The 21,721-nt window shown below is 51.5% G+C and overlaps 1 protein-coding gene across 3 annotated transcripts in view; it reads right to left on the reverse strand.

Moving 5' to 3' along the window:
* Positions 1–21,721, reverse strand: part of GFRA1 (GDNF family receptor alpha 1) — a 226,155-nt gene that overhangs the window by 53,649 nt on the left and 150,785 nt on the right. For all 3 annotated transcript variants that reach the window (XM_045854235.1, XM_045854233.1, XM_045854234.1), the window contains 3 exons: positions 13,312–13,421; positions 10,286–10,420; positions 6,300–6,481 (listed from right to left, as the gene is read on the reverse strand). In XM_045854235.1, coding sequence (XP_045710191.1) covers positions 6,300–6,481; positions 10,286–10,420; positions 13,312–13,421 — 427 coding nt within the window. The remainder of the gene's footprint in view (positions 1–6,299; positions 6,482–10,285; positions 10,421–13,311; positions 13,422–21,721) is intronic.

The following is a 21,721-nucleotide window of genomic DNA, read 5'->3' on the forward strand; positions in this document are numbered from 1 at the left end:
AGTACACAGGGTGAGCGACCCCACGCCGGGGGCCTGGTTTGGAAATAAGCACTTTCCTCTCCCCTTCCAGCGTCCTGCCCACCCACGGGTCACCCTGCGTAACATCCCCACCCCAGCCCTGCTCGCAGGCACCCGCTCTCCAGCGGAAGATTAACGGGACACCAAAGCACCCTATTGCTCTGCTAGCATAAATTGCAAGAAAAACATTTAGAATATTGATTAAGTGCTTTGTGCTAGAAGATTTAAATTTACCTCCTGTATTTCCAGGATTAGCTGACATAATGGGGTCAGTCTGCTGGCACAAATGATTTACAGAACACCCATTGGCAACTTTCCTTTTAAAACTCAACACTTACAGTTTCCACTTGGTCACAGCCAGTGGAGTGCTGGGTATTTGGGAGGGTTGGACAATCGCCCTCCTGCCACACCCAGACTTTTGTGGGGTTTGGCCCTGAGAAGACTTTAGAAGTCATTTCCGGTCTGGTCTGACCCTGTCCCATACACATGGGCTTTTTTAGGTCTCCTGAGACACTGGGGAGGGGCAGGGGTGCTGTTCTTCCAGGATGCAAAGTCTTATTTCAGATAGAGATTGTTTTCAATATTGTAATGCAATGTGCTAATATTCAATATTCAAAGTCAATACTCAAATACTCTACACAGAGGTTATGAGCAGGTGTTAAAGGCGGGCAGATCCCACCTGCCCTTTCCACACCTTCTACCCATCTGTAAATAATGCACAGCAGCCTGCTGGCAGTCAGCTCATTTCTATAAGCTCCAAACTGAGCTCTGGGAAGGGGAGGGACTAGCGCGAGGCTTTTTTGGGGGCTGGAGAGGCTGGAGAGTTACACCTGTAACTGAAATTCCGTGGATGTTGTAGGTCTGCTGCAAGATGCCCACCCCCATGGCCCACGGAGGGCCATCAGTGTCCCAGCTGTGGGACCCCTGACCACCAAGGTAGATGATGCGATCATGGAGAGGAGAAGGGGACAGCTGGCCTCTGTGTTGCCGATTTTAGCAGTCAGCATTCTTGCAGTGTTCTTCCAACGGATACGGGGACCCTGCTCACAGCTTTTATGACTGGGCAAGCTGCCTTATAAGTCCCACTCAGATGCGGGGGGGCGCTGAACTTGAGATCTACAACTGCTGGCCCTCCAAGCCGCACCCACAGATATCTTTTATTTGGCTCCCCCAAGCAAGCAAAGAGAAAAATAAAACAACTGACTTTGAATACGGCCTGCCCTGCTCACCAGAGCTCCCACACACGACCCGTAACTACCCTAAATCCATCCCGCTGGCCTTGGCTCTGAGTGTGGGCCCCGGTCTCTTCCCTTCCTCCTTTCAACCACCCATCACACCTCTTTCAAGGAAAGGCGCAGAGGCCGTTCAACTTCTCAAGGGTCCTCAGCCTCAGTCCCGAGCCTCTATTTTTCAGTCTCTATAGCCCTATTTGACCATGGAAATCGGGAGCCCACCAATGCCGCTTGGAGAGGCGGCCACCAGAGTGAAGTGGCGGACAGTAATGCCAAATAGAGGTTTTGCCAATACTTACAACCTCCCCAAGATATGTACTTTAAATAAATGACAAGTACAATCCATTTGCTTTCCATATCCTGAGCTTTTCCCAGCTACCAGACGAGTCCAGTGGCCAGAAGATGAAATCATTGGTCGACTTTTTCATATTTCTTTGTTTCTCCTGTGACCAGTGATGACCGAGGCAGAGGGACATGCCAACAATAGCACTGTGTCGTGCCTGTTGCTAATACGACTGCCAATTAATCCCGACGTGGGAACTTGGCGGGTTACCCAAACCCTGGTATTTCAGCGCCTCGGGGAGCCGGCGGCTTGGACATTTCCATGACATTTCATAGTGATCAATCAACTTTCCTTTTTTAAAGCCGAACCTTTCATAGAAACTGCAGACGAGCCTTATAGGCACCCCACCCGAGGCCCCCATTTCCCCAAACACAACTGTGTTTGGTTTGTTGATAATTACACTTGGAGGCTGACTTTTGAAAATGTTTATTCTTATTTCTTCTCTTCCAAGGGGGAAATCTAGCTCAAATGTTAAGACAGAAACTCAAGTCCCCAAGAGTGTTCTCATATTATTGTATATTTTAAAATATTACAAGAAGGTGTTTCTCAAGGGAAGTGAACTTTATAGCTGCCAAAGACACTTGACTTTCTCCAAATCTGTTACCAATGGGTCCCGAGCTGGTTGAAGTTGGTTCTATTTTGAGGAACGACACACGTGACCTGGACACATGGTATTCTGAGGTATTTCTAGGATCCACGGGCAAACGGTGATTTATCTGGAGACGGCCAGGCAGGCGCAGGAAGGACAGATGGGGAGAATGAGTCTCCTGGGGACCCTGTGCCACAGCACGCGTCCTGGCGTAGTGCCCAGGACCACGTTCCCAGGGGCCGGGGCCCGCCTCTCCCCACTTGCTCATCCCCGGGCTGATCCTCTGGCCTTGGGTGATTCTTTCCACCGTCCTCCATCCAACTCATCCTACAGAGATCACCCAGCTGCTGGAAGCTGTCCTGGCCAACGTTCAGTCCCTCCCCCGTACCCTGTCTCCTAGAGCGACCACAGGGAGCGATCCGGCCCAAACAGGGGCTCCGTGTTGTCCCGTGGCTCACATGGCCATTTTCAGGAAGAACTGGGCAGCCTCTTCCTCCTCATCTTTTCTTCCCCCCCTGCAGTTTTACTGAGTTATAAGTGACAAAAAAGATTGTGTATGTGTAAGGCACACAAGGTGATGCTTTGATATACATGGGTACATCGTGGAAGGTTTACCACAATGACGCTAATTAACACATAGTTACCATTGGAGGGAGCATGTGCGAATACATAGGATCGACTGTCTCAGCACATTCTAAGTACACAACACTTAGTGTACGCCCTGCTGTACGTTAGACCCCCAGGCCTTACTCACCCCGCACTACTGCGGCTTTGCACCCTTTAAAGCCCAACGCCTCCCGTTCCCCACCCCCGGCCCCCTGTAACCTCCACTCTACTCTCTGAGTGAACCTTGGCAGATCCCACACGGACCTGGAGGACACTGTGCTGAGTGAAATAAGCCAGACACACAGAGAGACAAATGCTGCATGACCTCTTTTTCTATTTTTTTACTTCCTTCTTTCTGTTCATTCCTAATTTAGAAAAAGAGCTCAGGTGGTCCAAGGTCATAGAACAAGGCAAAAGTTCATCACCGTGGAGCATGGTAAACGTACCCTGGCTTCGGAGCCAGAAACCCCAGCCGTGCCTGGGAATTGCTGTGTGAGCGCAGTTAAGTCGCTGGCCTTTCCCTGCCTCAGTTGCCTCGTCTCTAAAAGGGAAGGATGTTGTAAGCAGTAAAGGGCACGAAGCAGGTAAAGTGTTTAAAAAAAAATGAAATACCTTACACACCTGTTGGTACTAACTCATGACAGATTCCCTAGCATAATACGCCCCTCCCCATGCAAGACACAGCACCACCGTCTGCTTGACTGATGGGGAATCAGGCATCACACGTGACATTTGTAACGCGCCATCCTGGAGCCTTCACTGTGCCCTAAGCACTGAGGCATGGCCTCGTTTGAACCCTCCCAACTCTAGCAGCCAGGCCGTCCTCTGGTCCCACGGAGGAGGAAGCTGAGGCCTGGGGAGGCCCTGATGCCGGCGAGCACAAGGGCCTGGGTCTGAACACAGGCTTAGCTGCCTCGCCCCCACCTCCCGTGTGCAGAAAGCAGGAGTCAGCTGAGGGGGAAGGGCGAGGTGCTGAGGACCCCGAACGACTCCCGGCAAGGGAAATGCTGTTCAGCTGCAAGAGATGTGAGCTCTGTGTGTGTGCCACTGGGGAGACCGGTGTGGCCGTCACCTCCCTGCTCGGAGTGCCATGCCTCCTTCTCCTCCCTGCCGAGAACGCGGATGGCAGCCCTGACATAAACACCAGGCCTTCCTTTTACTCTGCCCCTCGACTGATGAGGCCCAGGTCCCATCGCTAACACAGGGGAAGCAAAGGCTCTGTTTCTTGGGAATAGAGCTGGTGTGTCCTCTGATGTTGCCAGGGCAACCCTGCAGCATACCGAGGCCTCTGGGCAGGGAGGGCAGATCTGTGTTGGAAGCAAAATGTTGTGTGGCCAAGCCATGCACAGTGCCACGGGAAGCAGCAGTCAGGCACCGGGGCGGGAGGTGTAGGGGGGAAAGAACCCCTCCGTGTGGCTGACAGGCCCCTCTCCTACTCCCAAGGGAAACTCCAGTTCCCCGGTTTTCCAGTAATGACAGTTCTTCTGCGATAGCATCCATCAGCTTAGTCTGACCTTCCAAGCATGCTGACAAGCTCCATCATGCCTACTAGCTGATGTATACTGAGGACACAATTTTCATTGAATGCCCATCTTCACAGAGGTCCCAAAACACAGAAGGAGCTTAACACACAGGCTGAACGCCACCTCTGTAGTTATGCTCTGTGCATCGAGACCCGAGCACAGGAGACCCTGGTTTGGCTGCAGCAAGGTGCGCCTCTTCTGCCGCTCAGGAGCACCTCTGGCCCACTGCTGGCACCTTAGGATAGCAGCACCTATCCCTCGCCTGCCCACTGGTCTCTGCCGACGCTAGGATCTGAGTGCACCCAGCAAGTACAAAAGGGGAAGCTTGGAGGAAGCAGGATGCTGAGCACCGGCCAGAGCTGAAGAAGAGACCCGGCCTCCGAAAAGCTGTGTCTGGTTCTCCACCCACGTCCGCCTGGCTGGGGGACGTTGCACGGGTAAGTCACTTCCCCGCCTTGAACCTCAGGCTCCTGCTGCAGGACGCCGCAGTGCGTGCCCCTCCCTCCCCACACCGCCAAGCTTCCCCCCAGTCTGGCGTGTGTTTTGCACAATTCCTCGGACATGGATGGGCTCAAGAAATGCTTTAGAAGTAGGAAGAACTTGTGGCTGACCGGAAGCTGTGGGACCGAGGGTTTGTACCAGGTGTGGAGGCCCAGGAGGAGAGAGGATGCAGACCAAAGCTCAGATACGTAGCACGGAGGGTGCCCACGAAGGAGAGGAGAGACACAGGGATGAGAAGACATTGAGCCAATCGGAAGTGGACAAACTGCCCCGACACGCTCCAGAAAGGGGGCGAAGTGCCTGTGGGGCCAGGTGGCAATGGGCAAAAGAAGGCTGTGGGGAGCGTTCTGGTGGGACTGATCCTCAGCAGGGGGTGAGGGGAGGGAGGGGACGAGGTACTTCAGTGCCGAGTGTGACGGCACACTTGGCCAATGTCCCCTTCCACAGCACAGCAGGAGGCGGAGGTCAACATGTCGTCACCACTAGCCCACAGCACAGAAAGAGCCAGAAAAGAACCCGAGGCCCCTGGGGACCCAGCGCCGGTTCTGTGACTCGCCAGCTCCGCAGGCTCGATCCCGATCTCGAGTGTTACCTCGCTGAGAGTCTCCGTGTCCTCAAATGGAAAAGCAAGGCTGACGGGACTGTCACAAGAGCATCTCTCCCACAGCCGCCAGAGGGCAACGCTCCAAGAGGTCAAGCGTGTGAAAATACCTGGTGAACGTATAGGTATGCAACATCTTGCCGAACAGCCGAATACTCGTTACCATGGAAAAATCCATTAGAAGGCAGAATAAACACCCCGCTTTGATGCAAGTCAAGAAACCCCCTGTGAGTACGGGGTGGTCCTGGCCCTGGAGATCTGGGTCGACCCCAGGGAAGTCTCCGGGCCATGCTCCCACGACTGTGCACACGCAGGGTTTGCAGGCAGCTCCTTGGAGCTCCTCTCACTGCGGAAGAGCCTTGTCTTTTGCTCCCTGAACGACAAACCCCTACGGGACTCTAGGTTCGAGCTGAGGCTTCACTAGTAGCACTGTCTCTGGTTTACCCGGCAATACAGTTACATCGTTCGGCTTAAGTGGCAGCGATGGGGACAAAACCAAAAGCTCCTCTCTTTTCAAGATGCTGCTGCTTTGCAGAGAACATGGAATAAGCATAATAAATTTTTAAAAGAGCCAGCGTAGTCTGACGGCCCTACAGATAAAATCCTTAAGGATCCACGTGCCCAGTCACCTACCCCCTTATTGCATGCAGGTGAAGACGCCAGGGGCAGAAAGACGACGCAAGAGCCTCAGCCAAAGCCACACCCCTCCTAAATGGCCATTAGTTCCAAAGTCCATCTTCCTCTCCACTCTACATCACTTCCCAATCTCCATTCATCGTGGTAGCAATGTACCTTTAAGATTCATCATTCGCCAGCTATCTCTAAAGCAAATGGGTCTGTGGCCCGCTCAAGTGAGCTCCAACAGGGAGTTTGGCCCCACTCTTACCTGTAGGTTTGCACAAGGTGGTAAAACGTGAGTGGGGATTTCATTCTCGGATCCTGCCGGCCCCAGGGGTTGGTTCTTGACCCGGAAGGCTGTGGTGGTGGTGGCAGTGGTGGTCTGAGCGGGGAGGGCTGGCTGCCACACAGTGACGTCGGAACCATTGCCAAAAGCTTGAATTGCGTTTTCTGCAGTGAAACAGGAGGAAACCCCATTTCAAAGTCAAGCGGCAAATGTGCCACACAACGCTACGGAAAGCCAGAGAGGCGCACTAGCAACTCTGAATATAGCACTGGACTTTTCCGACCGAAACCCATCCAACTGTCTGCCCTCCATGTGTGGAGGGAGAGTCAGCCCTTGGGTCAGACATCCAAAAATTCAATTCATTCACTAAACACTGAGCTGGACACTTGCATGCTCCAGCTGCAACCCGCACTTACTGTGTTCCTCTCTGTGAGCCAGGTCCTTGCCTGGAAACACTCATCAGTTGAGCCCTTTGAAACCCAGCCCTGGACCCGTGACTTGGGGTCACAACCACTGGGCCATCTTCCAAGGAAACCTTTGCGCTCTGTCACAACTCTATACTAAAAGCAAACTCATTAGTGCTTTGAAAAAAAAAGTGCAACACCCCTAATTATGAGACCAATGTCACTCAGTGGCATTCACATTGACTTGTCAGGGAGTGAAAATCAAACAGCAAAAACTGTGACTCGGCGGCACGGAACGCCTGCTCCGAGGCGGCGCTGCTCGCAGAACCACCGCAACCGCTTTCTTGAAAGGAAAGATCCACCCAGAACCTCAGCAGCAGCCTAGTGAAAATTTAAGTAAGATTATTTTTTCCCCCTCTCTGCTCCCAGTCTTCTAAACAAAATCTGCATAATTAGATAGGAACAGCCCTGCTTATATGAAAAGTTTAAAATGTAAAATTTTAAAAGCTTATTACAAGTTCATGGGATTAGATTGTTTTGCATGGCAAGAGTAAATCAGTTGTGGCGTTCCCCTCCCCCCCCCGCCCCCGATGCATAAAAAACAGTTTAATCAGGTCTTCGGGGATTTGGCCTGGATTTAGGAATTTCTTTATTTCATATTCATTGTATAAGAAATCAAACTCCTCCATTGGGGACCTGAATGTGCAAATTGTTAATACATGACTCTTAGCTGGCATTTCTCGATACACAAGACAGAATAATTTAAGCCTAATGTTCCTCTTAGAAATGACATTTTCTTCTAAAATTGTTATCCTTTAAGTTCAGAAAATTGGGAACTTGTTTTCTAACAACTTTACATGTTTAAGGCTGTAAGAAACAGCTTCGAATGAATACACATGCTTTCTACCCGTCTAGCCCTGTTACACGGCCCAGCGGGCGGGGGAGGCAGAGAGAGGTACACGGGGGACTGGTCTCCCTGACCGACCGGGAGCAATGAGAACAACAGAACAGCACGGTTATCCCTTTCCTTCCTCAGACAGATTCAGGAGACCCTCTGCCATTCATTGAGGCCACCTGTGCTTTTCCGGGTGCTCGCACTAGCACATGGGGTGGGGTGGGGTGCGGTGCAGTGGGGGTTGTTCACAGGCTCATTCGCTCATTCAAACGTCAGCGGAACACCTACTGCGGGCCAGGCACGGCTCCGCACTGGGGACGCAGCAGGGAGCACTGGGAGCCGTGAAACACGGAAGGCCCTGCCCTCGTGGAGGTGGCGTTCTGGCTGGGAGGAGATAAAAGTAAAACCTCTACTGCATTAGGCGGGAAGAAGGGCTCAGGGAAAGGGGAAGCAGGTGGAGGGGTACAGGGAGCCCTGGGCAGGAGCGGGGAACACAGTTTAGATGAAGTGGTCTGGGGAAGGGACGGTGGCATCTAAGGAAAGACGTGTGAGTGACAGTAACAGTCATCTCCACCTTCAGCTCCTTCTTTCTCCTCTCTGCCCCTGACATCTGTCCTGCACGTTGATGTAAAAATCACCGTTCCCCCCCCCCCCCCCCAGCAATAGCCATACGTACACAATAGGTTGGAGTGCTGTTCGTGATGGGGAGTCTGGGGGGAGGGCTGGTTCATTTGAAGAGAGCAGAACTGGGTTATTGCATTTGGGTTGGAATGTACAAATTCCAGTCCCTTCTGCTCCGGGGCCTTTGCCAGAGATGGAACCTACAGCACTGTGTCTTTGGTATGCTGTGCCCCTTTTCAACAAAGGATAAATGGAGGGACTGTAAAAAATTCTGGCTGGCTTTCGCCCCTGTTGAAGACCAAATGCATTTATTTTTATTGAAAAGTCATTAGCAATTAGATGCCAGACTATTCTCCCTTTCACCAAAATGTCATTAAGCAGGGACAACTTTAGATTGTCTGTGAGAGAGCGCTTCTTCAGCCAGCATGAATGTCTTTTCTCACGCTGACCTCTATTGTCATTGCTTTATCTTCATTAAACCTTGTATTCTGCCAGGAGAACATGCAGGGTGTGAAAAAGAGGAGAACTGGTATATACACTTTAAAAAAAAAGTCAAGACCCAACTGGAGGCCCATAGCATGCCCAACGTCTTGGCAAACGACGCCATGCTCGAGACTAGTTTTGTGGGTCGGAATTTTGTTTAAGCGTCCAAAAGCTTGTTTTTGTCTTAACTAGTTGGTTACAGCCACTTGACTCCAGAACCTCTAGCGAGCAAGTCATTTAGATTTGCCTTCTCAACAAAGGACACGATGGGGAGGTTTTAGAAAAGCAACACGGAGAAGCTTTTCCAGTGCGTGCACAGGCCAGTGGTCAGGTAACCCTTCAGACACCAGCACCCCCATACTGCAGCAGCGCATGGAGAAACCGCCACTGAAGGATGGGCGTTCGGAGGGGCAGCTGAACCCTGGTTCCTAGGAACTTGGTCTGCACCTGCCACTCGGAAGTTGTACCTGGGCCCTGCTGTTCAGGTACACGCTCTTGTCCAAAGAGCCCTCTGCAGCAGGTGTGACAAAAAGCCCTCAGGGGACAGGGAGCTGTGGAAGAAGGAACTTAGGCTTTGGATCCTGTCTTTGGCATGGATGGGCTGTGTGAAGACCAGCCATTCATTCAGCCATGAAATGGAGATGATAATCCTGCCATCTCCTCGGATTCTTGTGCACAGCACAGCAAATGAGATAGTGTATATACCAGACTCCCTGTGGAGCGAACCGAAGGCACCCAGTACACTCACCGTGGCCACCACAAAATGTGAGTGAGGTGCTGACTCATCACCTGGACCATGCACACCTCTATGGGTGGACTGGAGGCCTGGCACAGTGCTTCTGAAGTTCATCTGAAGAGCGCTGTTGACACCTGCATGTGTTCTCTCTGCATCCTCCCCCACTGGGAAGTGTGTTCCCCACTCCCCTAAAGGAGACTGCACTAATAACCGGGACTATTTCCAAGCCCAAGCCGCCTCCGCCCACGGGGCTCATCTCCGCCTCCGGAGATAACCAACCTTCCTGAGCGGCTCCTGGTTGCAGAGCCAGTTTCTCCCACTCGAGAATGGTTGCTTCTCCTCTGAGCCAACCCGGAACATCATGGGGGCTATTGATGTTAACTTCCAATTTTTCTCAGAGAGCCCTTGGGGGCCTACCCCCACCTAATTTGTCAGAGCATCTCACATTGTATATTGCACTCAGATTAAAAAAAATTGGAACAGCCTTGGCGCTGGTTGCCAAGATCAAAATTTGATCTGTGGGTAGAAGTGTTCCTTCCCACAAACAGACCCTCAGTTATTGGAATCTCTTGCTTGCTTGGGCTTTTGGGAGTCTCAGCCTTGGTAGTGCCCCGCTGACCCCTTGCGGCGTCCCCCGCTGCATTGCCCAGGGAGGCCCAAAGGAGCTGGATGCACCAAGAATGAGAGAGAGAGACAGAGAGAGAGAGACAGAGAGAGAGAGAGAAAGGGAGAAGGCAGACTCCAGAAAGAATGAACACAAGGAATACGGGAGCAGGGCTTGGGCTCCCAGAGAAAAATGTGCTTGTTTCCTATTTTGTAAAAAACGTACTGAGACACGTGTTGTCCTTGAAGAAGTTCAGGAACCTGGAGCACTCCTCCAGGTCGTTCCCGCTGTTGCTGCAGTCGCACCAGGGCGCCACGCTGAGGCTGCTGGAGTCCACATAGTTGGGGGTCATGACGGTGCCTGGAAGAGTGAAAACAAGGTGTTGGGTTCTCCTGTGATGATACGGATCCCGCATCCTGAAAAGGAACAAATGTTCCCCTGATAGCCGATACACCGCAGATAATTACTGGCATTGTGTTTGCTGAGTGGGAAATTATGTTAAGCAGTGCATTTTCTTGGCCATTTATCTTGAGCACATAAAGTAATTTACACATTTACTTAAAAAATTATAACGGAACTCCTTGAGCTGCACTCAGGGTATTTTTTTTTTTTTTTGCCTGCACAAATGGTATGCATGTCATGGAGTAGGAGAGAATTAACTTTGAATGCATGAGTTGCCAAATCCCTTGCATTTTCATGAAAATGTCATTAATCTTCATAAATAGATAGAACTGGTTTTACATATCTTAAAAAATCCTTTTAGGACTTGGAATCTACTTCCCTCAGAAGCAAATGGCTTCTTCAGAGAAACAAGGGAAGCTTCAAAGCTCTCCGTACGTGTTACCCCACACCCCGAATGTATATAATGAGGCCTCTGCTCGCCAGACACCAATTGATTTAAATAAAGTCTTCTAAGTCGTGAAGGGGGGATTGGAAGCACACAGTGGAAATTCTCTAAGCTGATGGCTCCGAGAGCATTGTCTCAACAGTCCTCAAAAGTCCTCAGAAATACTGGGTGGTCTCTCTTGCCTACATCTCCCCTTGCTTATGGTTTTTCTGATGAGTTCTGTGTTGGCACAAATAAACAATGCCTTTATACTTAATACAACCCAAATGTCTTCCCCTGGGTGGTTCGCACCAGGCAATGCCTACTCAGGCCAAGAAGCCTTCTGTGTTTGTGTATTTTGCGGAAGGAAGAAGTAACGAGTGGTCAGTGATCCACAGGATACACGTGATTCACAAACAGAAAACCATTTCTTTGTAACCTCTTCTGCGCCAAGGGCACATCTTCATTGCTTCACATTCCTGACTGACTTGAGTTCAAGTCCAGGTCATCATACCTTGACATGAGAACTTGAACCCATAACAGAGAGGGAGCTCCTATCTCTGGGTCAGAAAGGAATTGAGCCAACAGGTTAAAATGCGGCTACTAAGCATGCCTGGCACCCCGGTGGGTCCCCGACAGATGGAAGAAGTTAGAGCAAGCTTTGTCCTCAAAGACATTAGAACCCAATGGTCAGCGTGGAGGGAGAGACCCGGACCCCACAGGGAAGTGCATATTGGTCTGTAGAATGCATCGCCCTGACCGCTCATTCCCTTCAATGCCGAGGATTTCATCATGCGCAGGCAGGTGACCGTTCCCTTGGCTGACTTAGTGAGCATGTGTGTCTGGAGGGACAGGGGCTAAGGCGCTAAGAGCAATTACATCTGGGAGTGGACTTGCAGATCCCTAATACTGTTTTCTTTGGGCTTCTCTCTCTCTCTTTTCAGTGTTCTACAATGAGCATGCCTTAATTACTCCTGTTATTTGTTAAACCTGTAATTCCATAGTTGATAAGTAATCTGTCCTGGGGACAGACTAACTTAAGAAATGGAAAGAGCAAATGCCAATTTGGAATACTGACTTAAGGAAGATGATACACTCATTGGACATATCCATAAAAACGGTCAACGACAGCCCTGACCTGTGTGGCTCAGCTGACTGGGTACCGTCCTGCAAATTGAAAGGTCACCAGTTCCATTCCCAGCCAGGCTACATGCCTGGGTTTCGGGCTGATCCCCAGTTGGAGTGCATGTGAGAGGCAACCAATCGATGGTTCTCTCCCTCTCTTTCTCCTTCCTTTCCCCTCTCTCTAAAAACAAATAAATAAAACCTTAAAAAGAAAATGGTCAGCAACTGGTGGAAGGTATCACCCATCAGGGCACAGGTACCCTTTCAAAAACGGGGGGACAAATACACAGACACCAGTCATATCCCTGCATGGAGGACCGCTGTGGATTTTCCCGCGGCTCTTGCTGAAGGCACTCCAGTGACAAAGAACCCAGTCGGTGCTGTCACTTCAGGTGGGGGCTCTTCCTGGACGGAGATTTGCGTGGGCCTGGCAGGAGCGCTCACCCTGGCCGAGCCGTCACGCTCTGACCGCCCGGACTCCCCCTCTCCCCCCCACAGCCTACACCACGCGTTCATTCTCGGATGTCAGCCGTAACACTGGAGCCCTGTCACGGAGGCCCCTGCAGTCCCTGGAACCTGGAGCGCCTGCCTGTCCTGCCGCCTGCCATGCTCACCCAGGGGCACCACCGATTCGCCTCGATCCTGGCTCTCTCCCAACTCACCGCGACCTTGCGGAATTGTCCTGTCCTCCCGAACACTGAGCACCTGGTTCTCCTAACACCTCAGGTCTTAGAAGAGAGAAAAGTACTGTTTCTGCTATGTCTGCTCTCAGGGAGAAAAAAAAAAAATGTCGGCTAAATCACCCCCCGCACACCAGGAGCTGAGTTTCCAAGAATATCAACAGTGAGAAAGGCCCCAGTAGTAGGGAGGGGTTTCTTTCCAAAGGGTCATTTCTGGGGAACAACCTTTCTGATTTCCCCAGAATGAATGACTTCCAAGTCCCCTTTCTCCCAAGTTCCCTGATACGATTACCTTGGTTTGACTTGCGTTCCCCTTCTCTCACCAGGCTTTTTTCCTACTTTGGTTTCATGAGGTCAGTTATGAACTTCACAGGTCTTCACACTGCTGTCTTTCTGCTCCTTAATAACCCCTGCTTCCTGCCTTTGCCTTTGTGTGCGTCCACTGGCCTCGTTTTTGCTTTTTTATTTTTATTTTTTTACAGGCAAGTCCTAGAAGCCTAACATCTAGACCCCAGAGGGTGCCTGGGAGATCGCTCCTTTCCCAGGTAGTAAAAGGTTACCAAGGCCACGAGTACTCGTAAGCCAGACAATTCTCCCGTCCTGCTTCTCCCCGCTCTTACCAATAAGGCCCGAGTAGGCAAGGAGGCAGTCCGCGTAGTTTTCCTTCAGGCAGCTGCTCACGGCCCTGGACTCCGGCTGGCAGTTGGTAAAAAAGTCAGCAAGGCGAGATCTGCAATAGGAAGAAAGGAGGGAGGGCGCTTTAAAATATCCCAAGCCTCTAGGCAGACATAACGTTTCTTTATTCCTTGGCTGATAGGCCTTTTTCCATCCCCCCCAAATATAGAAAACGTGAAGCCTTAAAATGTTAGCATCTTGTCTCACACCGGCCCCCCCCTCCCGCCCCCAGCCCTCGCCCACCTGCGCGTCTGCTTATTTGCAGAGAAGTCTTCAGGGCCTACAACGGGAGAGATCTAGATGCTTTGAAGTTTCCATCCAATATTTATTTCTGACGCGACTTATTTGCATCTTTAGGAAATATGCTTCTCTACACACTCAATGGAGATCCACACTGGGAAAATATTTACTTTCTACAGAAACATGTTCCTGGCATCCAAATAGGCTCCTGTAGCCCATCTGCTCCCGTAATTCCTACTGGCTTTGAAACTACATGTATCTGTCTTGTAAGTCATCTCATCCACCAGCCCGAGGGGTCAGTGATTATTCCAGCCACGTGACAGTGAGGAGGAGCTTGCCTTTCTGGAACTGAAGGGAGAGGCAAGTGGGACCAGGGGTGTTCTCTTTGTCCACGGCTTCACTGTCTCGGACTGGGTGGGGTGGGCCTGCGGCTGGAGGTGGTGCCAGAAGGGTCCCCTCATCGAAATGCAGCATCTGCCTGCAGTCTGGGGCCGCCCTGGGTGCTGGTGAAGGTGCAGACACCCAGCAGGGGCCAGGGGGTCCCAGGCACTCCGGTCTGGGGAGGAAGAGGCCTCTGTGTGACCAGCTGGCTGTTTTTCAATCTGAAGAGGATATTGTTGGAGAAATCCTGCCCGGGAGCCGGGCCCCTCTGAGGTCATGGCGGCAGACAACAGCTCCGTTTCTGTGTGAGGAACACAATGGATTGCCAGAGAATTTCAATTCTCCGGCAATTACGGCAGACAATGGGCGGTTGTCTCAGCTTTCTTCTCGTTCGCTCCTCCAAGTTGGCAGCCAAGAAACCCGGTGCTATTTGTGTTTCTTTCCATCCAAGAAACTGTATTTACTTAGCATATTTTATGGTGTAAACAAGCAGACAGAGCAAGGTGGTGCGTGTGGCAGTCGCCAAGGCTGGTAAAAGGCCTACAGGAAGCGCACAGCTGGTTCCCTTCGTCGGGACTTAAAGTAGCAGGGGGGTCAAAGGTCTGACGACACCCTTCAAGTTCACAGCCCACCGCCCAGGCTGCCCCATGTTTGTGTGAGATCGGTCTCTCCTTGAACCCGTGTAAACAAGCCGCGCCGGAGCCTCCCCATCCGTGCTGATCTGTGAGCTCCATGTGTCATGTGCCTGGTTCCACCACTGTGGATCCCCAAGGCAGGTGCCGGAGCTTGGCTTTCTTTCCTTTGCACTGCACCTGACACTCCTCGGACAGGCCCCGTACAGGGCTTCCCAGACAGGGCCACGTGCTGAAGCTAAGGGACTGGCAGAACCCTCCGTTTCAGACTGGGGCACGCCCATCTGTGTGCGCCCGCATGCGTCTCTCCCACAGTCTGAGCCTCGCTGGTGTTTTCTGACTCTAATTGAACACACTGAAGCACATAAAACCTGGCCGTTTTCTGTAGCCTGGCTAAAAGATTTATTTTTCAGAGGAAATCCCTAAAGGAGGCTCCGGCTTACTCAGCTGGCTCCAACGGCATCCAGCTTGAAATGAGTGTTAATTTCAGAAGTATTTTCCTGGGCATGAAAGTTAATGATCTAGCGGCACTGGGCTTCTATCTTTGCAAAAGCCCACTGTGGTCCAGGCATCTCAGGCTCCACCTCTGCACACGACCGGATCCGCTCCCTGACCCGGCAGCCCTGGGCTCCCGGCCCGAAAGAAAGCGCGCCCTGTCTGCATGTCCCCCATGTCTCGTGGTCTCTCCAGCAGACTATTAACTGAACAGCCCCGTGATGCGGGGTTACTGTCTCTCCGCGCAAGGCTACTGCCACCAGACTCATTTTGCTTAACAACCTCAGAATTGACTCACATTTGGACTCTGGAATGAAAGGCTAATTGAGTCAGTCTGCTGCGGAGAGCATAACCCTGATTGAGAGGATGAAACTATACAGACCGCTCCGAGCAGAATGCTGGGCAGGCTGGTGTTCGAGAGAAGACATCAGCCCAGCTCCTGGCCCAAGGACAAACACAGCCCGTGGAGGGAGGGAGGGAGGGCCTCCGAATAATCGGGAGAACGCGCAGCTTTGCTAAAACACCACCGTCCCCATGGTGCCTTCACATTGGACCCCACTTGCCGTGGTATTTCTATTTGGAGACAAGGTGGTCACGTTACAGGGCCGTATTTTACAGAGAGAAAAAAGTGAGGTGAGAAGTAGCTTACATGGTGGGGTGATGGACTGGCTCATTATTGGCCGGCTGATAAATGTTCCGGAATTGTGGGAGTTGGTTAATACCACCGTGGTCATACTTGTCAGCGGTGTTGGTGAGAGCGTTTACACCACGGTAATCAGCAAGCACTACGAATCAGGGCTTTATGTTGTTCTTGGAGAACAGTTTTTAAATATTCGCCAGCACAACCCTGTTTAAGAACCACTATGATGTGGTCAATCCCACTGATAACGCCATGGCTTGGGGGTCAGCTCCAGTCCTTCCTGGGCGGGCGTCCTCCCCCACCCCCGGTCACCACTGGCCGAAACAAAACGGTGTAGTGCCCATTAACTTCCGGTCTTCAGTACCTGCCAAAGAGGGGAAACAGGCCTCCCCGAGGGAAGCTTACTTCCCGACATCTTCTCTTACCAGCACAGTCCTCTTAAATCTCCTAAAGCAACGTGGGCAATGGTTACAGGTATTGACAAAGCAGCTAAATTCGCGTCCGTTCCATTGACTGAATGATGGATCAAGTGCTTGTGATCTACTGATGAAGAAATTCCCTGTCCCTGAACTCAGATAACTCACAGTCTAGCAGCTGAGAGAAACGACTAGAAAAATTATAATAATACAGTGGCCAGTTCCTGATAAAAAGCTCATAAAGGCGGCTAATAAAAACAGCGAATTTAAATGAAGTATTTAGGATATGCTAGTGTATGTCTTTACACACTTATTATTTTTTCCCTGACAAGTTCAACAAGGTAGGAGCTATTTTACTCTCCTAATTTTATAGATAAGAAAACCACAGCCTGGCCAGTTGAGACCAGAGCAAAATAGTGAGTTGTAGAAGCAGGATTTAAAACCACACATTCTGATCCTCACAACTTAAGCTTTTAACATTGCACAGCCGCAGAAGCTGGTTTCAGAGAGGCTGGGATACTGGGACTGGGACCTGCAGGGCGTGGAGGATCTATCAGGTAAAAGTGAAGGAAGGTGTTCCAGGCAGAATGAAGAGGCATATGATTAAGCAACTACACTCATAATCATCCCAGGGTGACAGTAATGCGGCATTTGTACGTGCCAGGCACTGACCTAAGTGCTTGACCTATAGTCACATATTTAATTTTCATAACAGTCTTCGTAGGTGATCCCATGAGCCTCATTTTACAGATGAGGAAACTGAGGCAAAGAGAGGTTAAGGACATCCCGGTGGCAGTAGAGCTGTTTGGTAGAGCTGGAATGAGACCACATTCAGTCTGACTCTGGAGGTCACTGTCAATCACCACACTTAACACAGGCATCACCCAGGAAACTGAGTCACTGGCTGGGGACGGCAGGGTCATGGGATGCCAATGCTGACTGACGGGAGGTGGTGCGGGCAAGACCGCAAAGAGCCTTGAATGACCGACCTAAGAGGTCGGATGTTACTCTAAAAGCAGTGGGGACCACGGAGGGATTTTAAGCAGAGAAGTGACATGATCGGATTTGCTTATCAAGAAGACTCTTAGGTCTTTCAGGTGTTCAGCAAAGATTTGCTTTATACCTGCTCTGTGCCCTCACTGTTCTAGCGGCGACGGGGAGAGCGGGAAGATGGCCACAGATGGGAGAAACGGCAACATAGGAGACTGTAGGCCAGCAGTGAAGCAGAGGGAAGACCAGAGGGCCAGAAGGGGAAAAGAAAGGATGCACTGAGCGGTGGGCACTGCTCGAACAAGTCAGGATTGCAGGCACAGGGAGGCAGAATCAGGGTGTGGACAACTCGGCAGACAGTGGTCCCATGGCGGGTGGCGCAGACACAGGGTGACGGGTGTGCAAGGAAGGTAGTGAGGTGGGGTGGAACCGAGCTAAGTTCACGGCACTGTAAGAGCCGAGTGCCTGCTAGGCTGTTAGATCCCAGCTCTTCCTCTGTCCAATCAGGAACCACGGCCTGAGCGCCCACTCTCCCCGCTCCCCAGCGCCCCTGGACAGCCCCCTGCACGGGCCCCCCTGCCCGCCGTGGGTTAGGAACCGCGCCGCACCTGTCTGAATGGCTTCTCCCCCTGGGCTGCAGTGATCCAAACAAGGAAGCTCACACATCCAGTGTGGGATTAACAAAGAAAAGTCACAATTGGGTTTCTTCTGGAGACGTGAAATCTCCATGACGACAGAGTGATGAACATGATTGTTTTTCTCTGAGAAAATGAAAATGAAATGAATAGGCACTAATGGAAAAACCTATCTCCCTCCGAAAGAGAAAATTTCCCACCCTTAAAGAGGAGCAAAATGCCAGCGAATGCCAAGCAGGCCTTAGGAAATCTGGTGAAAAGAAAACAGTGGTTTGTGCAGAAACTATCGTATGAAAGGAAGCATACTGCTAACTGGAAATAGAAAAATGATTATAATGATAAAATCTAGGAGTACCTTTTCAAACCGCAGATGGTTTTTTGACGGGGGGGGGGGGACCATCATTCACCTCCTTTTTTCTTAACACTTTTAGGAAAATAGTGTTATGATGAACAGGTCAAAAATCATACTATAAATGCCCAGTTTGACTCATCCTGGATTATCCTAAGCCTTTAAATGTCTTTCCAGGACAAACCCCATTCTTGGACACGAGCCGCGTGGTTGACGGAACGGAGCCCTGGACTAACACTTGTGAAATCTTGGATGAGGTCCGGGCTCCAACGCTAATTAACCCGAGTTCCTAAGTACGTTGCTTCATTACTGAAGCTCTTGATTCTCCCTCCCACTTCAGAAATGCGGTCTATGGGACACTCGAAGCTACTTGGGAAAAGAAAAAACACTTGTTTTCAAAGCATTATCATTTCTCTCACCCACGACTGCATTCTGCTGTGACACGTGACTTTTGAGTCAAGGTGTTTGGTTTCCTTTCATTACAGGAACCATAATGGTCCCCAGAAGATGCCCTCCTCTCACCTACAAGGTCAGAGACAAAGAGGTTGCGGTCCTGCCCAGAGTCACACACACACACACAGGCTGGTGGCACGTGGCCCTCACCACGAGGGGAACTGCCAACTGCGCATGCCCCAGGCCTGGAAGGGAGCAGTGCGGAGGGCGCTGGACTTCAATCTTCCTGGGATTTTACTTAAGTCATCCAGTACGTCACTGCTCTCCCTCTGCCACTATTTGACCAGACTGCAGGGCAGATGACGCAGACGGAACTCGACTTAAGAGGGCAGGGAGTCTCTCAATGACCTGGGCTTGCTAAGGGCCTTAAGGGCCACACCACTGCCCACACAGGACGGCAAGACCTGACTGCCCCGCAGAAACCCAGGTCCTGGGACGGGGCCCCTTTATTAATCTGCTTGTGTAAGAAACCACTAGCAGTGCTCGCTGAACCTGAGGTGAGCATGAGGGCTTCAGAGCCCTGGTTTTTAAGATTTTATTTATTTATCTTTTAGAGAGGGAAGGGAGGGAGAAAGAGAGAGGGAGCGAAACATCAATGTGCGGTTGCTGGGGGTCATGGCCTGCAACCCAGGCATGTGCCTTGCCTGGGAATCGAACCTGCGACACTTTGGTTCGCAGCCCGAGCTCAATCCACTGAGCTACGCCAGCCAGGGCTGAGCCCTGGTTTTCAAGTGGGGCCACTTAGTGCCTGAAAGCTTTCTCCGTGGGTCAGGGGGAGGGGGCAACACCGGGAGGGCCCAATAGTGATGCGTGCCGTTTCTCACGCCAGCCCCACCTCTTGGGCTCTTCACCTCAGGGAGTTACAACACTTCCCCGACTCTGTTTCTTCACCTGGAAAATGGGGTCAACGCCCTTGACAGTCCCTTTAAATGGCTACCGTGAGACCAAACTGACAGTTACATAAAGCACTCACCCAGACCCGAGACTACCCACGGCCTGGTGAACTCCAACTTCCCGTCCCTTTGATGTTCTCTCCCCCATCCCTGGTCTCTTCTAATGTTAAGCCCTTGCAACAAAAACGCACTCTGAACACCGAGAAACATACACCTTGTCTGTCTTCCGCTGGCTCTTCTATCGCATACCCCGCACAGGCTGCATCTGTGTGAGGCTGACGTCAGCAACTTCGACCACAACGGACTTGAGAAGTCCCAAGCCAGGGGCCTCTGTGGTGTGACTTAAAACATCTCAGTCCGATGAGCTCATAACATAAAAGCGTTTTTAAGGAAAGCTGCTTTGCTTTTTCCCCTCAGGGACTTGGGGCGGAGGGGGAAATGCATATGTTTAAAAATGACTAAATATCAGTAAGTTGGTTAATGCCACTAATCTCTTGTGCAGAATAAAAATAATTTGAAAAACATGCCGCTGATAGGAGACCCAGGACGACAGAGCGAGAGCCCAGTCGTGGTGATTCTCTGCCACGGTGACACAAAGCAGATGTTTCTCTTTCTGTTTTTAGTCAATTACCCTAGCCCTTCTTCCCCGGCAGCCTGCGGGAGAGCACATCTGGAAGGCATCCTGTGGCAAGTCAGAGCCAACAGTAAATACACTTTGCAGGGGGCCAGTTCCTGGCCTTGCCGTTCCCCACTCCGGGCTGCACACGCTGGCTCCTCGGAGTAAAGGCCCTTCTGAAAGCCGGGGTCCTCCCCAGTCTGGGAGTCTACGGAGCAGAGGCCCTGGGGCAGGTTCACACACCCCAGGCACAGACGCCCAGAGCCCCGTAGAGCAGGTGTTCCTCAGCCCCTAACCATGGATCCCACTCCTGGTGGGGTGGTTGAAGCCTCGGCCAGTGAATGTGCCACAGCCCCGTGCTGTTGGGACAGAGCACTCTGAGGTCTGAGGAGCCTTCGAGACCTGTTTCCTGGGACAAGGAAGGGGTCTGCGGCCAAGCAGAGATCAACGCCTATTCTCCCAAATCCCTGCTCAGCTTTATTTTGATGCTCGAGAGGCTATGGCCCATTTAGCAAAACCCCAAGCCCCACTCTCCCTGAGGAGCCCCGATCACGGTTGTTGGTCTGGCTCCTTGGCAGCTCCTGGGTCACCGGAGGCTGTGGCCAATGAGCTTGACACACAGGGCTATAAGAAAGCGTCACCCATAGAGGAAGCTGTGCAGAGGACCCAGGTAGAGCCAGGCACCATTTTCGTCCTTGTGTCCTGCTTGGGGTCTCTCCAGGGTGAGGGCTCAGTGCTGGCAGGCTGCAGGGCAGGTGTGTGGGGCTTCCTCAGCCTTTCTGATCACATCGAACTGCAGCAGCCCCCCCTGAGGGAAGTCTGGGGCAGCATCGGATCAATCTCGGCACCCCTCATGAAGCCACCTCACCTATAAACGCTGACAGCCATCCATCAACATGGGCAGGGAGGCTGACGGGGCTTGACAGCTAATCTCTACGTGGCACATTTGAAAAGCAAGTTACAGCAGTTGGCCAGGGAATCCACTGCAACCTAGAAAGGGCTCTCGGCAGCCTCTGCTCGGATGCTCCAGAGCTGCCCTCGGGCCAGGACCCCCTCCACACCCCCTCCACCGATTTTTCCAATGCACACCCTGCTGTCCCAGTTAGCAGACTGGAAGTCGTAATTGAAGCACCGAACATTGCAAACAGCCCTACGCGGCGCTGCCAAGTCAATCAAGTTGTTTTGTACTATCCATGCTACAGCATGGCCATGAGGGCAGAAAACCCAGCCTTGGCAGGACTTGTTTTTATGAAATGGAGGGAGAAAAGGCATTGGCGGCTTCCTGGATGCTGAAATTATCCAATAGCTTTCTGGTGGGATAACGGCAGATGACAGATACGCTCTAACCCTTAAGAGTAAATCTCACCCAATAAGTCTTTTCTGTTTCTGCAGGGAAACTTTGGAAATCAGTGGTGTGACTTTGCGCCGCAAGGAGAAACAGAAATCTAGACGTTCAACCAATCTTTCACCAGCAGACCTGGAGCTTAAGTCTGCAGACCAACATGCTGTGGATTTATTTCATGTAGAGTTCTGCAGGCACCTCCACCTGCAGGGGTGAACTTCACAAGCTGCCTCTCATTCATCCTGGAGCCTAAGAAGCTCGAGTCACCTGCTC

The sequence above is a fragment of the Phyllostomus hastatus genome, unplaced genomic scaffold (genome assembly GCF_019186645.2).
Source record: "Phyllostomus hastatus isolate PE091 unplaced genomic scaffold, TTU_PhHast_1.1 phas_scaffold_1066, whole genome shotgun sequence".
Taxonomy (NCBI): Eukaryota; Metazoa; Chordata; class Mammalia; order Chiroptera; family Phyllostomidae; genus Phyllostomus; species Phyllostomus hastatus.